At 41.7% G+C, this 20,736-nt stretch overlaps 1 protein-coding gene across 11 annotated transcripts in view; it reads right to left on the bottom strand.

The window, feature by feature from the left end:
* LOC102450489 (uncharacterized) overlaps window positions 1–12,992 on the bottom strand; it is a 28,825-nt gene extending 15,833 nt beyond the window's left edge. For 10 of the 11 annotated variants that reach the window (XM_089769978.1, XM_089769979.1, XM_089769983.1 and 7 more), the window contains exons 1-5: window positions 12,855–12,992; window positions 4,363–4,398; window positions 2,412–2,432; window positions 1,349–1,462; window positions 932–967 (exon numbers count right to left, since the gene is read on the bottom strand). In XM_089769978.1, the coding sequence (XP_089626104.1) occupies window positions 932–967; window positions 1,349–1,462; window positions 2,412–2,432; window positions 4,363–4,366 (175 nt within the window). In that variant the 5' untranslated portion in view covers window positions 4,367–4,398; window positions 12,855–12,992. The remainder of the gene's footprint in view (window positions 1–931; window positions 968–1,348; window positions 1,463–2,411; window positions 2,433–4,362; window positions 4,399–12,854) is intronic. The other variant, XM_089769980.1, reaches the window with a different exon arrangement.
* Window positions 12,993–20,736: the final 7,744 nt, after the last annotated feature.

Here is a 20,736-nt window from a genome sequence, read left to right as displayed (position 1 = left end):
TAGACATGCAAAGCCTAGAAACTCTGAAGTCAGAAAGGGTTGTCAAGTGACTTTACATATGAACCTGATTTAAATTGTGGGACAATGTACACTGGAGAAAACTCAGAAGTCGAAATATATCAGAAATATCTCTTTAGATAACCTTCCTTTTGAGGGAAGCATAATAAAATGCTCTCTAAATTGCCACATACTACGAGATATCATCATCATTTAATATTCAGGCCCAGCACATATGCAGGTGGCCACTAGCTTTTAGTGCATACACATCCCTCATCTTTCGTTCTCTGTCGCTGTGGCCACCTCACTCAGCTCACTCAGCTCACCAGTTGTTCTCCTCCATCTGAAAGCCCATGGAGGAAGAAACATATCTCCATTTTCCATAGAATTCCATTTCTTTATTTTCATGGGAACTTGTAAATGAGCATGCATTGGGGAATAAAAGCCTGGGACAGACAGAAATGTGACAAGTGCTTGCAACGCAAGGGGTGATTAAGGGGAATATGGGTGGGGGCATCATGGGACATTACCAAGGGAGGGAAAGAACAATTAGGTGTGCATTAATCATTGAGCTACTCTGAATGGTGAAGTTGAACAGATTCTTGTAATTACAGTATATCACACAACTCACATCAAAACCTTAACTCTATTTTCTAGGAATACCAGACTTCCAGCTTTTACTCATACTCCCAAACATATATCCACAATAGAAAAAGCTATTTTCAAGGAGTAAGAAAGAACAACAAAAGTTGTGAAATTCATTAATAGCAATTCTTGGAGCCTAACTAAACTTTCCTATTTTGCTGCGCAGCCAGCAACAAATTCGTATATGTGAAAGGAAGCTATACAGATTTGAAGAACAATGTTGTCCACCTCTCATTCTTAGAGAACTTTTGTTTTTCAATTAAAGATGTGAAAATCAGTTCACACTTACCCATTTCTTTCCCGGGTTCTGTCATGCTGACTGCCTCTATAAAGGAGAAATCCAATTGTCAGAGTCTAGGTTTGATACACTTCTGCAGCTCTTTAATTATTTTTAAAACAGAGAAAATATATAATACACAGGTTAACAACCAAAGCTTGTTTAATTAGCAAATATATTAATATAATTAAAATATGTAACTTTCTGATGTCTCTGTTTTCCATTAAAATTAACTATATCAGACTATATTACTGACATAAATTTAAAAATAAACTGCAGATATTAACTTCAAGGTGCATTAGACTCTGCTTTTCTCCTCTTCTAGAAGCAAGAGCAGGAACACTTGTTACTTCAGTTCAACATTGTTAACTCTTGAAAACCCTGACTATTTCTCTCCCTCCCCCTCTAGTAAAAGTTCTCATCCCTTACCAAATTGATATAGGATTTGGATGATCTTCTTGTACACTTGGAAAGGCTGATTCCCAATAATCAAAATATTTTCAATAATTCCTTTTTCTTCACTGACTTCTGCGTTCACATTATCTGAGAAAGTGATATGTTGTGATTAGATAAATAGACAGATACGTATAGCCTAGAAACTTTGAGTCAGACATGTTTTGTCAGGTTACTTTGAATCTAAATGTTATTTAAATTGTGGGACAATGTACACTGGAGGAAACTCAGAATTAGATATCTATCATTTTTTGTTAAGGCTCCAGTCTAAATTGCCATATCCCAAAAAGTATAGTCAACATTTAATATCAAGGCCTAGCACATATACAAATGGCCACTAGCTTGCAATTCATAAACATCCCTCATCTTTTGTGCTCTTCTCTGTTCCTATGGCCACCTCACTCAGCTCATGAGTCATTCTCCGCCATCTGCAAGCCCATCAAGGGATGAAATCCATCTCAATTTTCAACATCATTCACAGGGAACTTTTAAGTGATCGTGCCTTAGGGTATGAAACCTGGGACAGATGTGTATGTGATGAGAGATTAGAAAGGGAGGAGTGAGTAAAAGGAATGTCAGTGGGGGCATAATGGGGAATTACCATGGGAGGGAGAACATTATTTGGATTGCTATAAGCATTGGTTGGGACAGTTTGGTTTAGCTAAACAGCCTCTTGTAATTTGAGAAGAAGCAAGTCTGGTTCTTGAGCCTAAAAGCAGACTAAAATTAAACCTAACCTTGGTAGAGCTGAGCTGAGAAGTTTCTGTATCATGTAGCTAGTACTGGCACCAATTAGTGTGCAAAATGAGACTGAAACAAGAACAGCCAGAATAACAGCAGTAGCAGAACATGCCTCTGAGCTTGACAGGGCATATAGATACAAATGTCACATGGGTATCGGCAAATAGGCATTCAAATCCAATCAGACAGATGTTAAATAATGGACAAAGGTTGGAGTGAGGGACTGTAACTTCAGCACGGATATGGTAAAAATTTTCATGGTGGGACTTTCACTAGTTTGGTGACAAAGCAAACTTACCATTCTTAACCAGGGCTTTGTCTGTGAGGGAAACAAAGAAAAGGACAAAATCATAGTTTTTTAAATTATTATTTTGAATTTTTCTGTGGATTTTAACTCAGAAATATTAAAAGATAGTCAATTTTCTTCCTCAACCCTTTGCCAAGTTCATAATCAGAGCATCTTACAGTAAGCCTCTGCAAATAACAGCCTGTTAAGAATGATGGATATTTGGAGTTTGCTGAACTGAATGCTGATAATTCCTATTATAGATTTATTGTATCTACCACATTTTTTTCAGAATTATTTGCTGAGTTAGGATACATCTACACTAGCCCCCTAGTTCGGACTAGGGAGGCTAATAAGGGCAACTGAAATTACTAAAGAAGGAATGAGGAGTAACAGTTAATTAGAACTAAGGGGTTTATCTCAGAAACCCGCTTCTCTGCCGCGTATAGACGCGGACAGTTACATCGGGCTAGTCAGTTTTCAAAATGGCAACCGTCCGGGATTATGCTAATAAAGCGTGGGATATTTAAATCCTGCGCTTCTTTAGCAATTTTGGTCACCCTCATTAGCTTCCCTAGTCTGAACTAGGGGGCTAGTGTAGACGTACCCTTGGGGAATAAACCCTGATCTTCTTACATGATCACTTAATTGAACTTATCCTCTCTTTGCCAGAAACTGGGAATGAGTACCAGGGAATGGATTTCTTGATGATTCCCTGTTCTGTTCATCCCTTTAGGACACCTTGCATTGGCCACTGTTGGAAGACTGGCTACTTGGCAAGATGGATCTTTGATCCGTCCCAGTATGGCTGGTCTTATGTTCTCATGTTCTTATGTAATCTCATTAGATAACTGGTTTAAGAATTCTAGGGGGAGTTTCATATTCACAAAAGTACGGAGTTAGGGAAGGCTGAGGGATGTTCATAAACATTGAGAAGTGGAGGTGACAAGAGAGGTCCGTGTGGAACATTTTGTGGCAGGTGCAGGAGGCCAGTGAAGATTGACATAAGTCACATGATGTCTACATTTGTATTGTGTTGACCTACCTACATCAATCTTGGCTCAAGCAGATGGTGTTATTAAGACAGCATGAAGGGACATTTACATTAGCGAGTGACACATTTAAGAGTGGACACGTGTATGATTAGCTCAATTTATGCTGTGTTGCATTGACATAACTTTGATATGTCCACCAGACTTTAATAACATTTCCCAGGCTATAGTTATACTACATGGATTTATCAGAAAAAGAAACACAAATTGTGCTCCACAATCCACGTACCTTTTTGGAAGAGGCTTTTCTGAAATCTGGCCTGTCTATACTGTGCCAAATTTCAGAAAAGCCTCCTCTTTCGGAAGAGCCCTTTTTCCTCATAGGAGGAGAAAGACAGGGATTCCGAAAGAACATGTCTTCTCTTCTGCAAAAAAAGTGGAAGAGCAAACACACTCCCTGGACACGGCGGAGTTTTCTGGGATACCTCTGGAGTCCTAGAAAAACCCTGTAGTCTAGACACAGTCCCAACTGGTGAAGAAATAACTGGAAGGCATGAGGTGTGGGGATCACAGTTAGCTGGAAGAAGTTGGGAATCTGACTTACAGTAAGATAAAAGAAAATTAGGCATAGAAACAAGCAATGGCCCTGACTTTTTTTTCTTAGCTCTCTCTGTAAACAGAGAAAAATAGAGAAATTGAACTTATATTTCTATATAGACTTGCACAGACTTCTATTGCAAGTTTTAAAAATGTAAAATGACTTTGCATCAAAATATCTAACATCTATATACCAAACATGGCATCATAACCTTAGCTCTACTTCTAGGAATGCCAGACTTCTAACTTTTATCCATCTTTCTATATAAATCTCTTCATCAAGCAGTTCCCTCCTAATAGAACAAACTACTTGTAGTAAGTAGAGTGTTGGTTACATAAAATCAGCAGGCCTAAATAAATCATTTCAGACTTACTCATTTCTGTTCTGGTTTCTGTCAAGTTGGCTGCTCCTACAAAAGAAAAAAATCTCCATGTTTATCTATTATCTGTATTTTGTACATGAGCAAAAACTTTTATTATCAGACTTTATGTTTAATACCATTATGCAGCTTTTTCATTCTTCAAAACAGAGATAATATATTATATACAGTTTATGGATTCATGATTGTTCAGCTAGCATATACACTAATAAAATACAATAAAATTAAAATAAAATATAAGAACCTAGGTATTACAGTGAATGAGAAGCTGGATACTTGTCGATAGTGTGTCCTTTTAGCCAAATATAGCCTAAAGTCATATTAGGGTGCATTAGGAGGAGTATTTCCAGCAGATCTAGAGAAGTTATTATTCCCCTTTATTTGGCACAGGTGAGGCCACCCCTGGAGTACTGTGTCCAACTCTGGAAAAAAAAATACAGAAAGGACATGGATGCACTGGAGAGTGTCAAGCAGAGAGCAACAAAAATGATGAGGGGGCTGGAGCACATGACCTAGGAAAAGAGTCTGAGGGATTTGGGTTTGTCTGCAGAAGAGAAGAGTGAGGGGGGATTTGATAGCAGCATTCAACTTCCTGAAGGGAGGTTCCAAAGAGGATGGAGAAAGGCTGTTCACAGTAGTGATGGATGGCAGAACAAGGAGCAATGGTCTCAAGTTACAGTGGAAGACATCTAGGTTGGATATTAGGATTAAATATTTCCCTAGGAGGGTGGAGAAGCACTGGAATGGGTTCCCTAGGGAGGGGGTGGAATCTCCACCCCTAGAGGTTTTTAAGTCTTGGCTTGACAAACCCCTGGCTGGGATGATTTAGTTGTAGTTTGGCCCTGCCTTGGGCAGGTGGGTAGACTTGATGACCTCCTGAAGCCTCATCCAGTCCTAGGATTCTATGATTCTATGATCCATGCCTTGTGACAAGTTCCTATTCAGTGATTGGCACTACTGTAACCCCTTAATAAATCCTACCCCTCAAACATAGTTAAGCCCTATCTTTGCCTTATTCACAGCAATCATGGAGTTAGTCACCTGAGCTCAGTCAGTCCTTTCTCCCAAAAAAAGCAACTTGAGTTGCCACGTTTATGCAAATGTCTGCTTGTTGACACACTTAGACCAGAAGTGAACATATTCCATCTAACAAGAAGTAATAACTGAAACCCTGAAGAGGATTGTAATGTAAAATACTGTGAATGTATAATATATGTAATTAAATCAGTAACTCTATTTTCTGTTATTAATGCAGTTTCATTCCCATTGGTGTGTGTGAAGGTGTAGGGAGACTCAGGACAAGAGATGGGGGTATCAGAGGTTGAGGAGAGGAGGTGGGAGGCTCAGAAAAAAAAATTTTTCAAAGAAAATAAAAATTACACTTGCAAACACTTGCTTGGAAGGAAAGGTAAGTTAGAGTACATTTACACTACAGAGGCACTAGGATTTGAAAACCTTATGTATAACCTGGGATTTTTACTTATTACTTTTTAAAAAATATTTACAGGCAAAAGAAACCCCGAGATATTTCTGCATTTAAATGATAAAGCCAGGTATGCAGTAAATGCCCAGATATAAAGGGCACAGTCCAGCTGAAATGAAGTTCAGGGTTCACAAGATTAATGACAAATCACCCAAATGTATTAATACTCTGAACAGGACAAAGGTTGGATCTACAGCAGCAATAAAAGCCTTGACTACTAGGATGGGGACCAGGACCAAAGAGCCTTTGCGCAGCTTATGTGCAGCTTTGAAAGACCCAGAAATTAACAAAACCGTTATGAAAGTGTCCCATAGAAAATGAGCTTCTGTGCAAATCCCAACAAAGCAGGAGCTTATTGAACTGAGTGAATGTGGAGGGGAAGAGGGAATGTTTTCAATGTCTTCTCTGAATACAGTGTATGCTCACTTTCCCCTATGTGTTGCTCAAGTATTTAGAGGAAAGTCTGTGATGATTGCAGTGATGGAGTGAGTTGTGACTGCTGATTGGCTGCCTGGGTCAGAGAATGACCAACACCTGGTAGTCTGACAACTGATGACCAGGCTCCTGATCTCTGCAAGAATTATCCAAAGTTTTTGATGCAAACCAGGCAACCTAGTGGTTTGGGGAAAAGACAAAGGAATGAGGAGGAGCAAGAGGCTTATCTGAGGTCAGGCAGCTGGATCTAGTCAGTCCCCTATTTGAAACTCAGAGAGGGAAATCTAGAGCACCAAGCACTGGATATCCCCAAGATGGACTTGCTGAAAGTTTCTCCTTTCTGTTTTGACACAGTCTGATCGTCACTGTTTTCCTGTTAACTAAAACACCCTTTTGTTTTACAATGCTGTCTGAGAATCTCTGCTGACTGAAAAGTGAGGTTCAGGACTCTGGGAGTTGTGCAAGGCTTTCCGAGGTGTCCCATCCAGGTGGACTTGCTGTGGGACACTGACAGTGTGAATGGAAGAGTGGGATGCAGAATGTTCCAAAATTGGACCCAGGAAATGTCAAGGCTGAGGAGGTTTCTTGCTCTGGGTAGCATGCCCGGAGGGGAGTCACACTGTACCAGTTCTGCTTAAGCGTCTTCAAAGGCATTTCCAGAGCATGAAAACTGTGACACCTGTGAGGGTCCAGAACAAGTAGACTCCCTGAGGGGGACCCTGGTAGAGCCAGGTGTGCTGAAAGCTCAGAGAAGTGTGGTTCCAGGAGGCGATGGAGCCCAGGACTTAACCCTCAGAGAGAGAGAGTGACTCAACCAAGAAGCTTCAGGGGGAAGCTGAGTTAGTCTATTACAGAAAAAAGCAACAAATGGTCTGGTAGCACTTTAGGGTATGTCTACACTACCCTCCTAGTCTGAACTAGGAGGGTAATGTAGGCATACCACACTTGTAAATGAAGCCTGGGATTTGAATTTCCTGGGCTTCATTTGCATAAGCGGGGAGCCGCCATTTTTAAAACCCCGCTGGTTCGAACCCCGTGCAGCGCGGCTACACGGGGCACGAACTAGGTAGTTCGAACTAGGCTTCCTAGTTGGAACTACCATTACTCCTCATTTCACGAGGAGTAACGGTAGTTCGAACTAGGAAGCCTAGTTCGAACTACCTAGTTCGTGCCCCGTGTTTTAAAAATGGCGGCTCCCCGCTTATGCAAATGAAGCCTGGGAAATTCAAATCCCGGGCTTCATTTGCAAGTGTGGTATGCCTACATTACCCCGCTAGTTCGAACTAGCGGGGTAGTGTAGACATACCCTTATAGACTAACAAAACTTGTAGATGGTATCATGAGTTTTCATGGGCACAGCCCACTCCTTCAGATGACCGGAGTTATGAGTAGGGAAAATGAAAACTCGAAATAAATAGAGAGGAGAAGGGGTGGGGAAGATACTCTGTTAACTCCGTCAACCAAGAAGGGCTGTCACACAGAAGAAGGGTCCCTCCTTGTGACCATATGGAAATGAGAGAGCATGTGAGTCCATCAAAGGGGGTTAATGTGTTGATTCAGGATATGCACCCCGTTGGCTGTAAATGCCATCTCTGTGCCTGTAATATCCATCTCTTACTCATCCAGATTGTGCTCTCTCCCCTTGGGCCTTCCTGGGAACATCAGTGGGGTGTGAAGTGTTCAGTACCAAGGAGAATTTCTCTCTTGCTCAGAGTCACTGCAAACTGTGGTGCTGGGGCTGCCTGATTCTGGGGAAATTGATGGGTCTGTGACCCTGTGGATCAGAGAAGTTAGGGAACATCCACATCTCAGAGACACAGCAGAATGTCATGCCTGTAAATTCCAGACTGTCCTTTCCAAAACCCTCACTGCACAGCTGCAGAGTAGACCTTGAGCATCAGGGACACAGCATGAGTCTTCTAAGCTCAGGCCATTAGCTGCCCCTTTCAGTGCTTCAGGGGCGTGATGTTAGAGTGATCTGGAGTCTTTGTGTAGACAGCAGTCAATGTGCTAGGGATTAGATTTTGATTCCTACATGCCTAAATCTCTGTTTGAAAATGAAATTTAGATTCCTGACTCAGTTAGATATTGCAACCACAACTCTTACACACTTCTGGAGTGCTCAACAGTGTTGGGGGCTTCAGGGATTCAGCCTCCCCATCCCTGATACTTATGTTGCCTCATGCTATGTAGATCCAGTCAGGTGACACGCTACAACATCAGCCTTCTGCCTCCCATGCTCCTAGGCTCTGGTCTATGTGCCTCTACGCTTTCCCTTCCTTTTCTGGGCCTCTGAACAAATCCTGGCTCTCCTCCTTCCCTGTACTGATCTTGTTAACTTTCACTAAACAACCAAACCCTGTCTGACTCTGGCACTTGGACTGTCAGTTTTTCACTCTGGCAAGTGCATGTGTGTTGTGGGGTCATTACCCCAGTGCTGTGTTTTCAGGGTACACAGCAGCCAACAAATGGCATCTTACCCTCTGCTGCAGTTTTATCAGGGTCTCTCACATGACTCACTCTTAGGCACTTGGGGCAGCCCTTGCACTTCCAAAGGGTTCTTCTAAAATTCCTGTTTAGTCCCTAATGCCCTAGGCCATCTCTCCCACCCTCTACCACATCCTACAGCATTGGAATCCTCTAGAAAAATGATGCCCAGAGAACTAGGGGATGGCCAGTCATTAGTCGGAACATTTCTTTATCCAAGAACTTAATAATAAAATTTAGGTTCATCTAGTTCAGAATGTGTCTTAAGGGTGACTTTGATCCTCCTTTCACATCATACTCCATTTGGGAGGTTAGTGGTTAGAGAGGACAGCATAAGGAACCAATAAGTTGCACTGGCTTGTAATGTCCCCACAGGACTGTTCCATTATCCCATGATCTTGAGTGTATGATACGGATTTGGCCAGGCACCTTTCTCTTGACACACTCTTAACATACCCTCTATTCCAGAGATCGGAAGTAGCCAGCATTGGATAATTCTGGGAAAGTCCCTGGCCACCAAGTAATCCAGTTTTCTCCATTCTGTGATGGCAGAGGACTGGACTCAATGACCTCTCAAGATCCCTTTCAGTTCTAGTATTCTGTGATTCAATGATTGTTCGTGCTGGTGAAACATTAATCATGTAAAATAAGGAGGGAAAGATCTGGTTCTTGATTTAAACTTAGTCATATGCTATATGAGACAGGCAAAGGATGCAAAGCTGATCACATATCAAACTTTTTTTTTTCAGTTCATAAAAACCACAGACACATTTAGATACTGTTGCTACAACTACTTTCAAAAAATAAGATTAATTAATTTTATAGCATCAGAATCATTACTTAGTTACTCAGCGGAGGAGGTTAAAAATAGGCAAATAAAAATCATCAGTTTTTTGTGTTACCTTTTCTGAAGGATAGAACAAAGCCAAATATACAGTACTCCTCTACCTGTCTACTAGCATGACAGTTTAGTAGGCTACTTACTATCTAGTTACCCTGGATGAACAAAGATCAGGTATTGGAAAACAAGTAACAGTTTATTTTAAATTCTCTACCTAGATCTCAAATATCAGAGGGGTAGTCGTGTTAGTCTGAATCTGCAAAAGCGACGAGGAGTCCTGTGGCACCTTATAGACTAACTGAAGTGTAGGAGCATAAGCTTTCATGGGCAAAGACCCACTTCGTCAGATGCATGTAGTGGAAATTTCCAGAGGCAGGAATAAATATGCAGGCCAGGATCAGGCTGGAGATGACGAGGTGGATCCAATCAAGGAGGATGAGGCCCACTTCTAGCAGCTGATCTGGAGGTGTGAATTCCAAGAGAGCAGAAGCTGTTTTTGTAGTCAGCGAGCCATTCACAGTCTTTGTTTAATCCAGAGTTGATTGTGTCAAACTTGAAGATGAACTGTAGCTCAGCAGTTTCTCTTTGAAGTCTGGTCCTGAAGTTTTTTTGCTGTAGGATGGCTACTTTTAGATCTGCAATTGTGTGTCCAGGAAGATTGAAGTGTTCCCCTACAGGTTTTTGTATGTTGCCATTCCTAATATCAGATGTGTGTCCATTGATTCTTTTACGTAGGGACTGTCCTGTTTGGCCGATGTATATAGCAGTGGGTCATTGTTGGCACATGATGGCATATATTACGTTGGTGGATGTGCAGGAGAATGTACCAGTGACAGTATGGCTGATCTGGTTAGGTCCTGTGATGGTGTTGCTGGTGTATATATGTGGGCACCGAGGTTGACTACAGGCCTGACTACCTAAAGGAGGCTGCCAGACAACTCTCCAATACCAAATTCTACAGGCCACTTTCCTCAGATCCCACTAAGGAATACACTAAGAAACTGCACCATCTGCTTAGGACACTCCCTAAACAAACACAGGAACAAATCGACACACCTTTAGAGCCCCGACCAGGGTTGTTCTATCTATTACCCAAGATCCACAAACCTGGAAATCCCGGACGCCCCATCATCTCGGGCATTGGCACTCTTACTGAAGGACTGTCTGGCTATGTGGACTCTTTACTCAGACCCTACGCCACCAGCACTCCCAGTTACCTTCGTGACACTACGGATTTCCTGAGAAAACTACAATGCATAGGTGATCTTCCAGAAAACACCATTCTAGCCACCATGGATGTAGAGGCTCTCTACGCAAACATCCCACATACAGATGGAATACAAGCTGTCAGGAACAGTATTCCTGATGATGCCACAGCACAACTGGTGGCTGAACTCTGTGAATTTATCCTCATACACAACTATTTCAGATTTAGTGACAACATATACCTCCAGACCAGTGGCACTGCTATGGGCACCCGCATGGCCCCACAATACGCCAACATTTTTATGGCTGACCTGGAACAACGCTTCCTCAGCTCTCGTCCACTTACACCCCTTCTCTACCTACGCTACATCGATGATATCTTCATCATCTGGACCCATGGGAAGGAGACTCTGGAAGAATTTCACCATGATTTCAACAGCTTCCACCCCACCATCAACCTCAGCATGGACCAATCTACACGGGAGGTCCATTTCCTGGACACCACGATACAAATAAGTGACGGTCATATCAATATCACCCTATACCGAAAACCTACCGACCGCTATACTTACCTGCATGCCTCCAGTTTCCATCCCGGACACACCACACGATCCATTGTTTACAGCCAAGCACTGAGGTACAACCGCATATGCTCCAACCCCTCAGACAGAGACCTACACCTACAAGATCTTCAACAAGCATTCTGTAAACTGCGATACCCACACGAGGAAGTGAGGAGACAGATTGACAGACCCAGACGTGTACCCAGAAGCCTCCTGCTGCGGGACAAGCCCAAGAAAGAAACCAACAGAACACCACTGGCCATCACCTACAGTCCCCAGCTAAAACCTCTCCAACGCATCATTAGTGATCTACAACCCATCCTGGACAATGATCCCTCGCTTTCACAGGCCTTGGGAGGTAGGCCGGTCCTTGCCCACAGACAACCCGCCAACCTGAAGCATATTCTCACCAGCAACTACACACCGCACCATAATAACTCGAACTCAGGAACCAATCCTTGCAACAAACCTCGGTGCCAACTCTGCCCACATATATACACCAGCAACACCATCACAGGACCTAACCAGATCAGCCATACTGTCACTGGTACATTCTCCTACACATCCACCAACGTAATATATGCCATCATGTGCCAACAATGACCCACTGCTATATACATCGGCCAAACAGGACAGTCCCTACGTAAAAGAATCAATGGACACAAATCTGATATTAGGAATGGCAACATACAAAAACCTGTAGGGGAACACTTCAATCTTCCTGGACACACAATTGCAGATCTAAAAGTAGCCATCCTGCAGCAAAAAAACTTCAGGACCAGACTTCAAAGAGAAACTGCTGAGCTACAGTTCATCTTCAAGTTTGACACAATCAACTCTGGATTAAACAAAGACTGTGAATGGCTCGCTGACTACAAAAACAGCTTCTGCTCTCTTGGAATTCACACCTCCATATCAGCTGCTAGAAGTGGGCCTCATCCTCCTTGATTGGATCCACCTCGTCATCTCCAGCCTGATCCTGGCCTGCATATTTATTCCTGCCTCTGGAAATTTCCACTACATGCATCTGACGAAGTGGGTCTTTGCCCACGAAAGCTTATGCTCCTACACTTCAGTTAGTCTATAAGGTGCCACAGGACTCCTCGTCGCTTCCACCTAGATCTATATCTTTATGCTCCTGAGAACAGAGTCTGTTGACATCTCTTATTTCTATAAAGTGCTAAACAACTTTATAGCACTGATATCACTAAAAATAAATGATAATTACACAGGTTTTATTTTAGAGAGATTTTTTCACTAATATTGAGCTGTTTTGGATTATCCATGAAGGAGGACAATGCTATTTTAATAATGTGACTAACACATATTGATATAGAGAAAAGTGAAATTAAGCAGAGATGAAAAACATTATTGAAAAATCAACATTAGAGCTGTGTTTCAAATAATTGAATTCAAAATAAGATACAGCAGAATTTCTTTTATTAAAAATTGTGCCCATGTTCAGACTTACGTTTGCTCCTTGCTGGAAATCTGGTCTCTGTGTCTGCCTTTTAGCTTCCAATAGAGAGAAAGAGACTGAGTTCATACACTTTCTTCTTTTATCTGTCCCTTTCAGATAGAAGGCAGTTTTTAGCTTGAATAATAAAAGAGTTTCATCAACAGTAAGTCAACATGACAAAGTTCAAAGATCATTAATGACGAAGACAAATACAACAGAGAAGGGTCAACTTTGTACTTAGTCTTTGAGTATCTGTGTTGTGAGTCAATATTCCATTATAGAATTATATGATCATAGAATCATAGAACTGGAAGAGACCTTAGACGGTCATCAAGTTGGGCTCCCTGCCCTAGGCAGGACCAATCCCAATTAAATCAACCCAGCCAGGGCTTCGTCAAGCTGAGAGTTAAAAAATCTCTGGGGATGGAGACTCCACTACATCTCTAGATAACCCATTTCAGTGCGTCACCACCCTCCTAGTGAAATAGTTTTTCCTACTATCCAACGTGGACCTCTCCCGCAACAACTTGAGACCATTGCTCCTTGTTCTGTCATCCATCAATAGTCAGGTGGGAGGGGGAAGGGAAAGGGCAGAACTGGACACATATCCAGCTTCTTCTCCACTGTAATCCCTAGGTCCTTTTCTGCTGAACCGCTACTTAGCCAGTCAGTCCCCAGCCTGTAATGATGCTTGGGATTCTTCCATCCCAAGTGTAGGACTCTACACTTGTCCTTGTTGAACCTAGTCTTAGCCCTGTTCCTATATCAGTTAGTTTCAGCCAAGATCTAGAGCAGGGGTCTGCTTTTACTCACAGCTTACCTTTGCCATGTTTTGTTTATTGTCAGCTAGGTCCCAGGCCTCAGACCAGGCCTGTCCTTATATCTTGTGCCTTCATCTTACTACACCATAAGCTTAATAAACGTTTACATTTTATTTGTTTCAGTGTGAGCATATTTGGATATTTTAGATATTTTATGTAGCCTGATTCTGGGACAAAAAACTTATGTTCTTATTAGATGAATTTGAAAGTCTATTACCCATACTATCCCAATTCATACTGTTAGCCTCCTAAATCTGGCAACATTAAACTCTACCCAAAAATTCCATTCCACTGTGTGGCATTTCTTAATGGCATTTCAAACTTAAATGACAGATGGACTTTATATAGCTCTGAAAGTATGCCGTCCTTTGGAACCTCTTCTCCCCAGAAGCATTTGAATGTGTGGGCTTGGTGTGTGGTGTGTAGCATTTGCTTTGTGCAATAAATACAAAGCCTTTTGAATTATAAAATCCTGAGGGTTTTTTTTTGGCAAATTATGATAGTCGAGGCTAGCAACAAATAAATAAGCAGTAGAATGATTTGCTTACATGGAATCCCAGCATACACATGCACAAAAATTGGGAGTGTATTAATAAAATCTGAGGGTAACGCAAAGTTGGGAAGTATGGCCAAAATGCAAGAGAATTTGAATAAAATCCCAAAACACTTGGTCAAACTTGTAAACTGGAGTAATAGAAATAGGGTGAAATTTAGTACAGCAAAGGTTATGCATTCAGAGACTAAGAAAGAGAATTTTTGCTATCAGCTATGAATGTATAAGCTGCAAGTTACAGAGGAGGAGAAAGTCCTTCATGTACTGGCTGATCACAGGATAACTATGAGCAGCCAATGTGATGTTGCTATAAAAAAGCTAATGAAATTCTAGGTTGCATCAAGTAAGGTATTTTGATTAGATACTGGGAAGTGTTAGTATCATTATACAAGGCACTGGTGAGACCTCATGTAGGAACCGATGCAGGTGAGGACTATTAGGATGATCCAAGGAATGGAAAACTTACTTTATGAGAAGATATCATTATTTTGCCTTATCTGGGATAAGTAGTAAAGTAGTTGTGCCAAAATATATTATGGGTCCTGATCCATTCCTTTGAGCTTTTGGGTCTCCGGCATGTGTCAGTGCTGCATCCCTTATAGCAGGGGGTTTTCAAACTCTGGGTCATGGCTTAGAAGGGCAAGATGCTCGCTGGCTGTGGGATGCTTTGTTTGCCTGTGCATCTGCAGGCACAGGTGATGGCAGTTCCTGTTGGTGGCAGATTGCTGTTCCCAACTAATGGGAGCTGCAGGAAATGCTGTTGACTGGGGCACTGCTTCTCTCAGCTTTCATTGGCTGTGACCCAGAGTTTGAAAACCCCTGCTGTAAGGGATGCAGCAATGACACATGTCACAGACTCAATACCACAGATGAGTAGATCTGGGCCCATAATATATTTTGGGAATGCTACTTTACTGCTTAACCCATGTGTGGCAAAATAATTAGGGGCAAAACAAGAGCTGTTTTGGAGAGAAATGAGCAAACTTCTCCGCTGAGCTACTCATTTACCAAGCATTTATAAACCTAAACTACCCACCCGGAGAAATAAAAAAGCAAATTGAAAGAGCCAGACGAATACCTAGAAACCATCTACTTCAAGACAGACCCAAGAAAACCAACAATAGAACACCACTTGTCATCACCTACAGCCCCCAACTTAAACCCGTCCAACTCATTATCAATAAACTACAGCATATACTGGAACAGGATACTAAACTCCGAGAGGCTCTGGGAGACAGACCCATAGTCTCCTATAGACAACCACCTAACCTCAAGATGATTCTTACCAACAACCACAGGACATACCACACTAATACCAACCCTGGTACCTTCCCTTGCAACAAACCCCGTTGCCAGCTTTGTCCACATATTCACTCTGATGATACCATTATTGGACCTAACCAAGTGAGTTATAAGATCAAGAACACATATTCCTGCAAGTCCAGAAATATAATTTATGCTATCATGTGCTGAAAGTGTCCGCCTGCTGTGTACATTGGACAGACGTCTCAGACACTTCGCCAAAGGATCAATGCCCACAAAACAGATATTAGACAGGATCACAAAGAAAAAACAGTTTCTTGCCATTTCAACCAGAAAGGACATTGTCTCAATGACTTGATTACCTGCATCCTGCTTCAAAGACCTTTTCAGACTACACTTGAAAAAGAATCCTCTGAACTGTCATTCATGCTTAAATTCGACACTTTACACTTAGATTTAAACAAAGACATTAATTATCTTACCCATTACAAAGATAGCTTCCCCAATTATCACCTCTAATATCATTAGCTCACAGACATTTACCTTCTCCCACCACCCCCCTTCAGTTCTGAAATTTGATTTGTCCTTTTCATATGTGTTCATTTTTTTTAATTGTATCCTTTGGTATATATGGTTGTGACAATTTTCTTCCACTATTTGATCTGAGGAAGTGGGTCTGGCCCACGAAAGCTCATCACCTAATAAACCATCTTGTTAGTCTTTAAAGTGCTACATAGTCCTGTTTTTTGTTCCTACTCATTTAGGGTTTGTCTAAACAGCACCCTAAACTCAAAATAACATGCACAACTTGCTGTATGCAAATGGCATAGCTTATTCCAATTGTATTTCGAAATAACATGAGATATCAACACATCCCTTAACTAATATGAAAGGAGGGTTACAGAGATGCTGAAATAGTACACTCGTTATTTCAATAAATATTTTGAAATATCGGGTGCATCTAAAAGACATGGAGTAGCTATTCCAGAATACCTCTGGTGTCCCAAAATAGCCCTGCTATCTAGACATACCCTTAGGCTGTGTCTACATTGGCACACTTTTCTGGAAAAGGGATGCTAATGAGACAAGTGGGAATTGCAAATGCTGCGGGGGATTTAAATACCCCCGCGGCATTTGCATGAACATGGCTGCCGCTTTTTTCCGGCTCGGGGCTCTGCCGGAGAAAAGCACCAGTCTAGACAGGATCTTTCGGGAAAAAAAGCCTTTTCCGGAAGATCTCTTATTCCTCCTAAAATCAGGAATAAGGGATCTTCCGGAAAAGGCCTTATTTTCTGAAAGATCCCGTCTAGACTGGTGCTTTTCTCCGGCAAAGCCCCGAGCCGGAAAAAAGCGGCAGCCATGTTCATGCAAATGCTGCGGGGGATATTTAAATCCCCCGTGGCATTTGCAATTTCCACTTGTCTCATTAGCATCCCTTTTCCAGAAAAGGGTGCCAATGTAGACACAGCCTTATAGATGCTACTCCAATTGAATCAGATTATTGGAATTTTTCTATTGAGCCACTTAACAATTTTTTTCTAAATAATGCACTAAGAAGTAAAAATAATTTTGAATCAACTGAAATGTTTCAGTCATCATAAAGTGCTCCCCCTCCCTATCTTTTTTGTCAATGTGATCATTTTGGTGTTTTTTTCTCTTTATGTTTCCTTGTTTTGTTTTAAGCTGTCTAAATTTAAAATAAGAAAAATTGGTTTAAATATAAAAGATGAAACAAAACTTTTTACCACTTTAATGCCATCATGTGCTGTAATGCTTATTTTCTATTAGCCTTAAATGGAGAGAAGACAGAAGTCTATGAGGAGATGGATCTAAATCACTTCAGGTACCTGTCTGAATGTCCATAATTTACATCTTTGGATTTCTCGTAAGTTCAACCTTAATTTTGAATTTCCCAGGTTTCAAGGCTTTTAAACATGCTTTCAGTCTGGAAAGCTAACATACACATATGTCATGTTACATGTCTACATACTTAACTTTACCATAACAAAGTATATTTACTTTTGTCTAGGATCAACTTTTAAAATTAGAATTACAAAATCCACTAATATTTGGGCCTATATAATAGATGACTACTAGGCACATCAAGTAAAGGACATCATATATTTATTTGTCTTTGTTTCATACAAAGTGGTAAACAACTTTGGAAAACTTTGAACCCCAATTAGCCCTGTAATTTAGGGTGTCAATTTTCAAGAAATTCTTGTCTGATTAATTTCAAACTTTGTAGAAAAACTCTACTGCCCTTCAGACCTAACTTTTGTAACTGAAATTTAGGGCTATATTCACCCATAACCTATGACTTGGAATCAGCTGTTCACCCAACACAGTGCTAAATCTGGCCTTTAGAATTTGGCAACATTAACTACAAAGTATTTTCCACCTCTTTACCATATCATTTAAGTTAATGGGCCTCATCCACCATGTTGTTATATGTTACGCCAGTTTGCTCCTGGTGATTTCATTAAACCACTTTCATCACATCATTCTCCAGAAAAGGACCTGAGGATTACAGTGGATGAGAAGCTGGATATGAGTCAACAGTGTGTCCTTGTAGCTGAGAAGGCTAATGACATATTAGGTTGCTTTAAGAGGAGCATTGCCAGGAGATCCAGAGATGTGATTATTCCCCTTTATTCGGCTCTGGTGAGACCACATCTGGAGTATTGTGACCAGTTCTGGGCCCTCCATTACAAAAAGGATGTGGATGCATTGGAGAGGGTCCAGTGGAGGGCATCACAAATTATTTGAGGGCTGGAGCACATGACGTATGAGGAGAGGCTGAGGGATTTGGGTTATTTTAATCTGCAGAAGAGAAGAGCGAGGGGGGATTTGATAGCAGCCTTCAACTTCCTGAAGGGAGGTTCCAAAGAGAATGAAGAGAGGCTGATTTCAGGGGTTTCAGATGGCAAAACAAGAGCAATGGTCTCAAGTTACAGTGGGAGAGGTCTAGGTTGGATATTAGGAAAAACTATTTCCCTAGGGAAGTGGTGAAGCACTGGAATGGGTTTTCTGGGTAGGTGGTGGAATCTCCATCTCTAGAGATTTTAAGTCTCAGCTTAACAAAGCCTTGGCTGGGTTGATTTAGTTGGGATTGGTCCTGCCTTCAACAGGTGGCTGGACTTGATGACCTCCTGAGGTCTCTTCCAGCTCTATGATTCTATGAGTCTACTAACTGATGATTGGAACTTATCATGAGTTGTAAACACACAGCTCATTGAAAAAGACAATGGTACCCACTTCTCATGGATACCAACTCATGGTCAGGAAAAGGGTCTAATATAAACAGATGGATGGATGTTTACTCCCCACAGATAAGCGGCAAGGAGTCCTGTGGCACCTTATAGAGTAACCGAAGTGTTGGAGCATAAGCTTTCGTGGGCAAAGACCCACTTTGTCAGATGCATGCAGATGCATGTACATGCATCTGACGAAGTGGGTCTTTGCCCATGAAAGCTTATGCTCCAACACTTCTGTTAGTCTATAAAGTGCCACAGGACTCCTCGCCGCTTTTGCAGATTCAGACTAACATGGCTACCCCTCTGATACTTGTCCCCCTGGATACTAACTTTGGTTCAAGAAAAGGTCAAGGCTGAATATATGTTAGATGGAGATGTTCTAATTAGATCATGAGTCTTAAGGTGATTGGTAGTAACCTGGCAACATCAAAGTGTGGCAACCTCACAAATCAGCAGTGATGTGTTTGTCCCTGTATACATGGTGGTGTCTTGGAGGACAGTCTTTGAATTGAATTACTCCACGAGGAGTAATGGTAGTTCGAACTAGGAAGCCTAGTTTGAACTACCTTGTTCGTGCCCCGTGTAGCCGCGCAGCACGGGGTTCGAACGAGCGGGGATTTTAAAATGGCGGCACCCCGCTTATGCAAATGAAGCCCGGGAAATTCAAATCCCGGGCTTCATTTGCAATTGCAGTATGCCTACATTACCCCGCTAGTTCGAACTAGCGGGGTAGTGTAGACATACCCAGAGCTATTAAAGTCAACTTGGTTTACTTGATTGACTGACTTAAACTTACAATAAATACCAAGAAAGACAAATGTTATAGACTTAGAAGCTAGCATACAAAACAAGTTATTGTCCTTCTACAGCCTCTTAACTAAAACAAGCCCACGGCACCCCTTTTTATTGACTTAGTACATTAGGGTATGTCTACACTACAAAGTTAATTCAAACTAACAACTGTTAGTTTGAATTAACTTTCATAGCATCTATACATGCAAACCGCTAGTTCGAACTTGCCTTCTGATGTGTGTGTGCTTTAGCTCCTTGATCTTTGCTCTGCACTGTAACCATTAGAGGAGTGAGGTTCTGGAACGGCCTTCCAAGGGAAGTAGTGGGGGCAAAAGATCTATCTGGCTTCAAGATTAAACTAGATGGCTACGTATAGACTGGCATGATTTTCCGGAAATGCTTTTAACGGAAAAGTTTTCTGTTAAAAGCATTTTCGGAAAAGTGCATCTAGATTGGCAGGATGCTTTTCCACAAAAGCACTTTTTGCGGAAAAGCATCCGTGGCCAATCTAGACGCAGTTTTCCACAAAAAAGCCCCAATCGCCATTTTCGCGATTGGGGCTTTTTTGCAGAAAACAAATCTCAGCTGTCTACGCTGGCCCTTTTGCGAAAAAGTTTTTCGGAAAAAGACTTTTACCCGAATGGGAGCAGCATAGTATTTCCGCAAAAGCACTGACAATCTTACATGAGATCGTCAGTGCTTTTGCGGAAATTCAAGCGGCCAGTGTAGACAGCTGGCAAGTTTTTCCACAAAAGCAGATGATTTTGTGGAAAAACTTGCCAGTCTAGACACAGCTGATGGAGTTATGAAGGGGATGGTTTGATGAGATAACATGATCTTGGTAACTAATTGACCATTCATTATCAGTGGTAAATAGGTCAATGGAGGGATGATAGGAGTTACTATAGAGAACTTTCTGGGTGTCTGGCTGGTGAGTCTTGCCCACATGCTCAGGGTTTAGCTGATCGCCATATTTGGGGTCAGGAAGGAATTTTCCTCCAGGGTAGATTGGCAGAGGCCCTGGAGGTTTTTCGCCTTCCTCTGTAGCATGGGGTACATATCACAGCTGGAGGATTCTCTGCATCTTGGGGTCTTCAAAGTATTTGAAGGCTTCAATATCTGAGATATAGGTGAGAGGATTATTCTAGGAGGGGGTGGGTGAGATTCTGTGGCCTGCACTGTACAGGGGGTCAGATTAGATGATCATA

Source organism: Pelodiscus sinensis, chromosome 18 (genome assembly GCF_052426305.1).
Source record: "Pelodiscus sinensis isolate ZL-2025 chromosome 18, ASM5242630v1, whole genome shotgun sequence".
NCBI lineage: Eukaryota > Metazoa > Chordata > Testudines > Trionychidae > Pelodiscus > Pelodiscus sinensis.
Note: the sequence above shows the minus strand (reverse complement) of the source record. Positions and strands in the feature narration are given on the sequence as shown.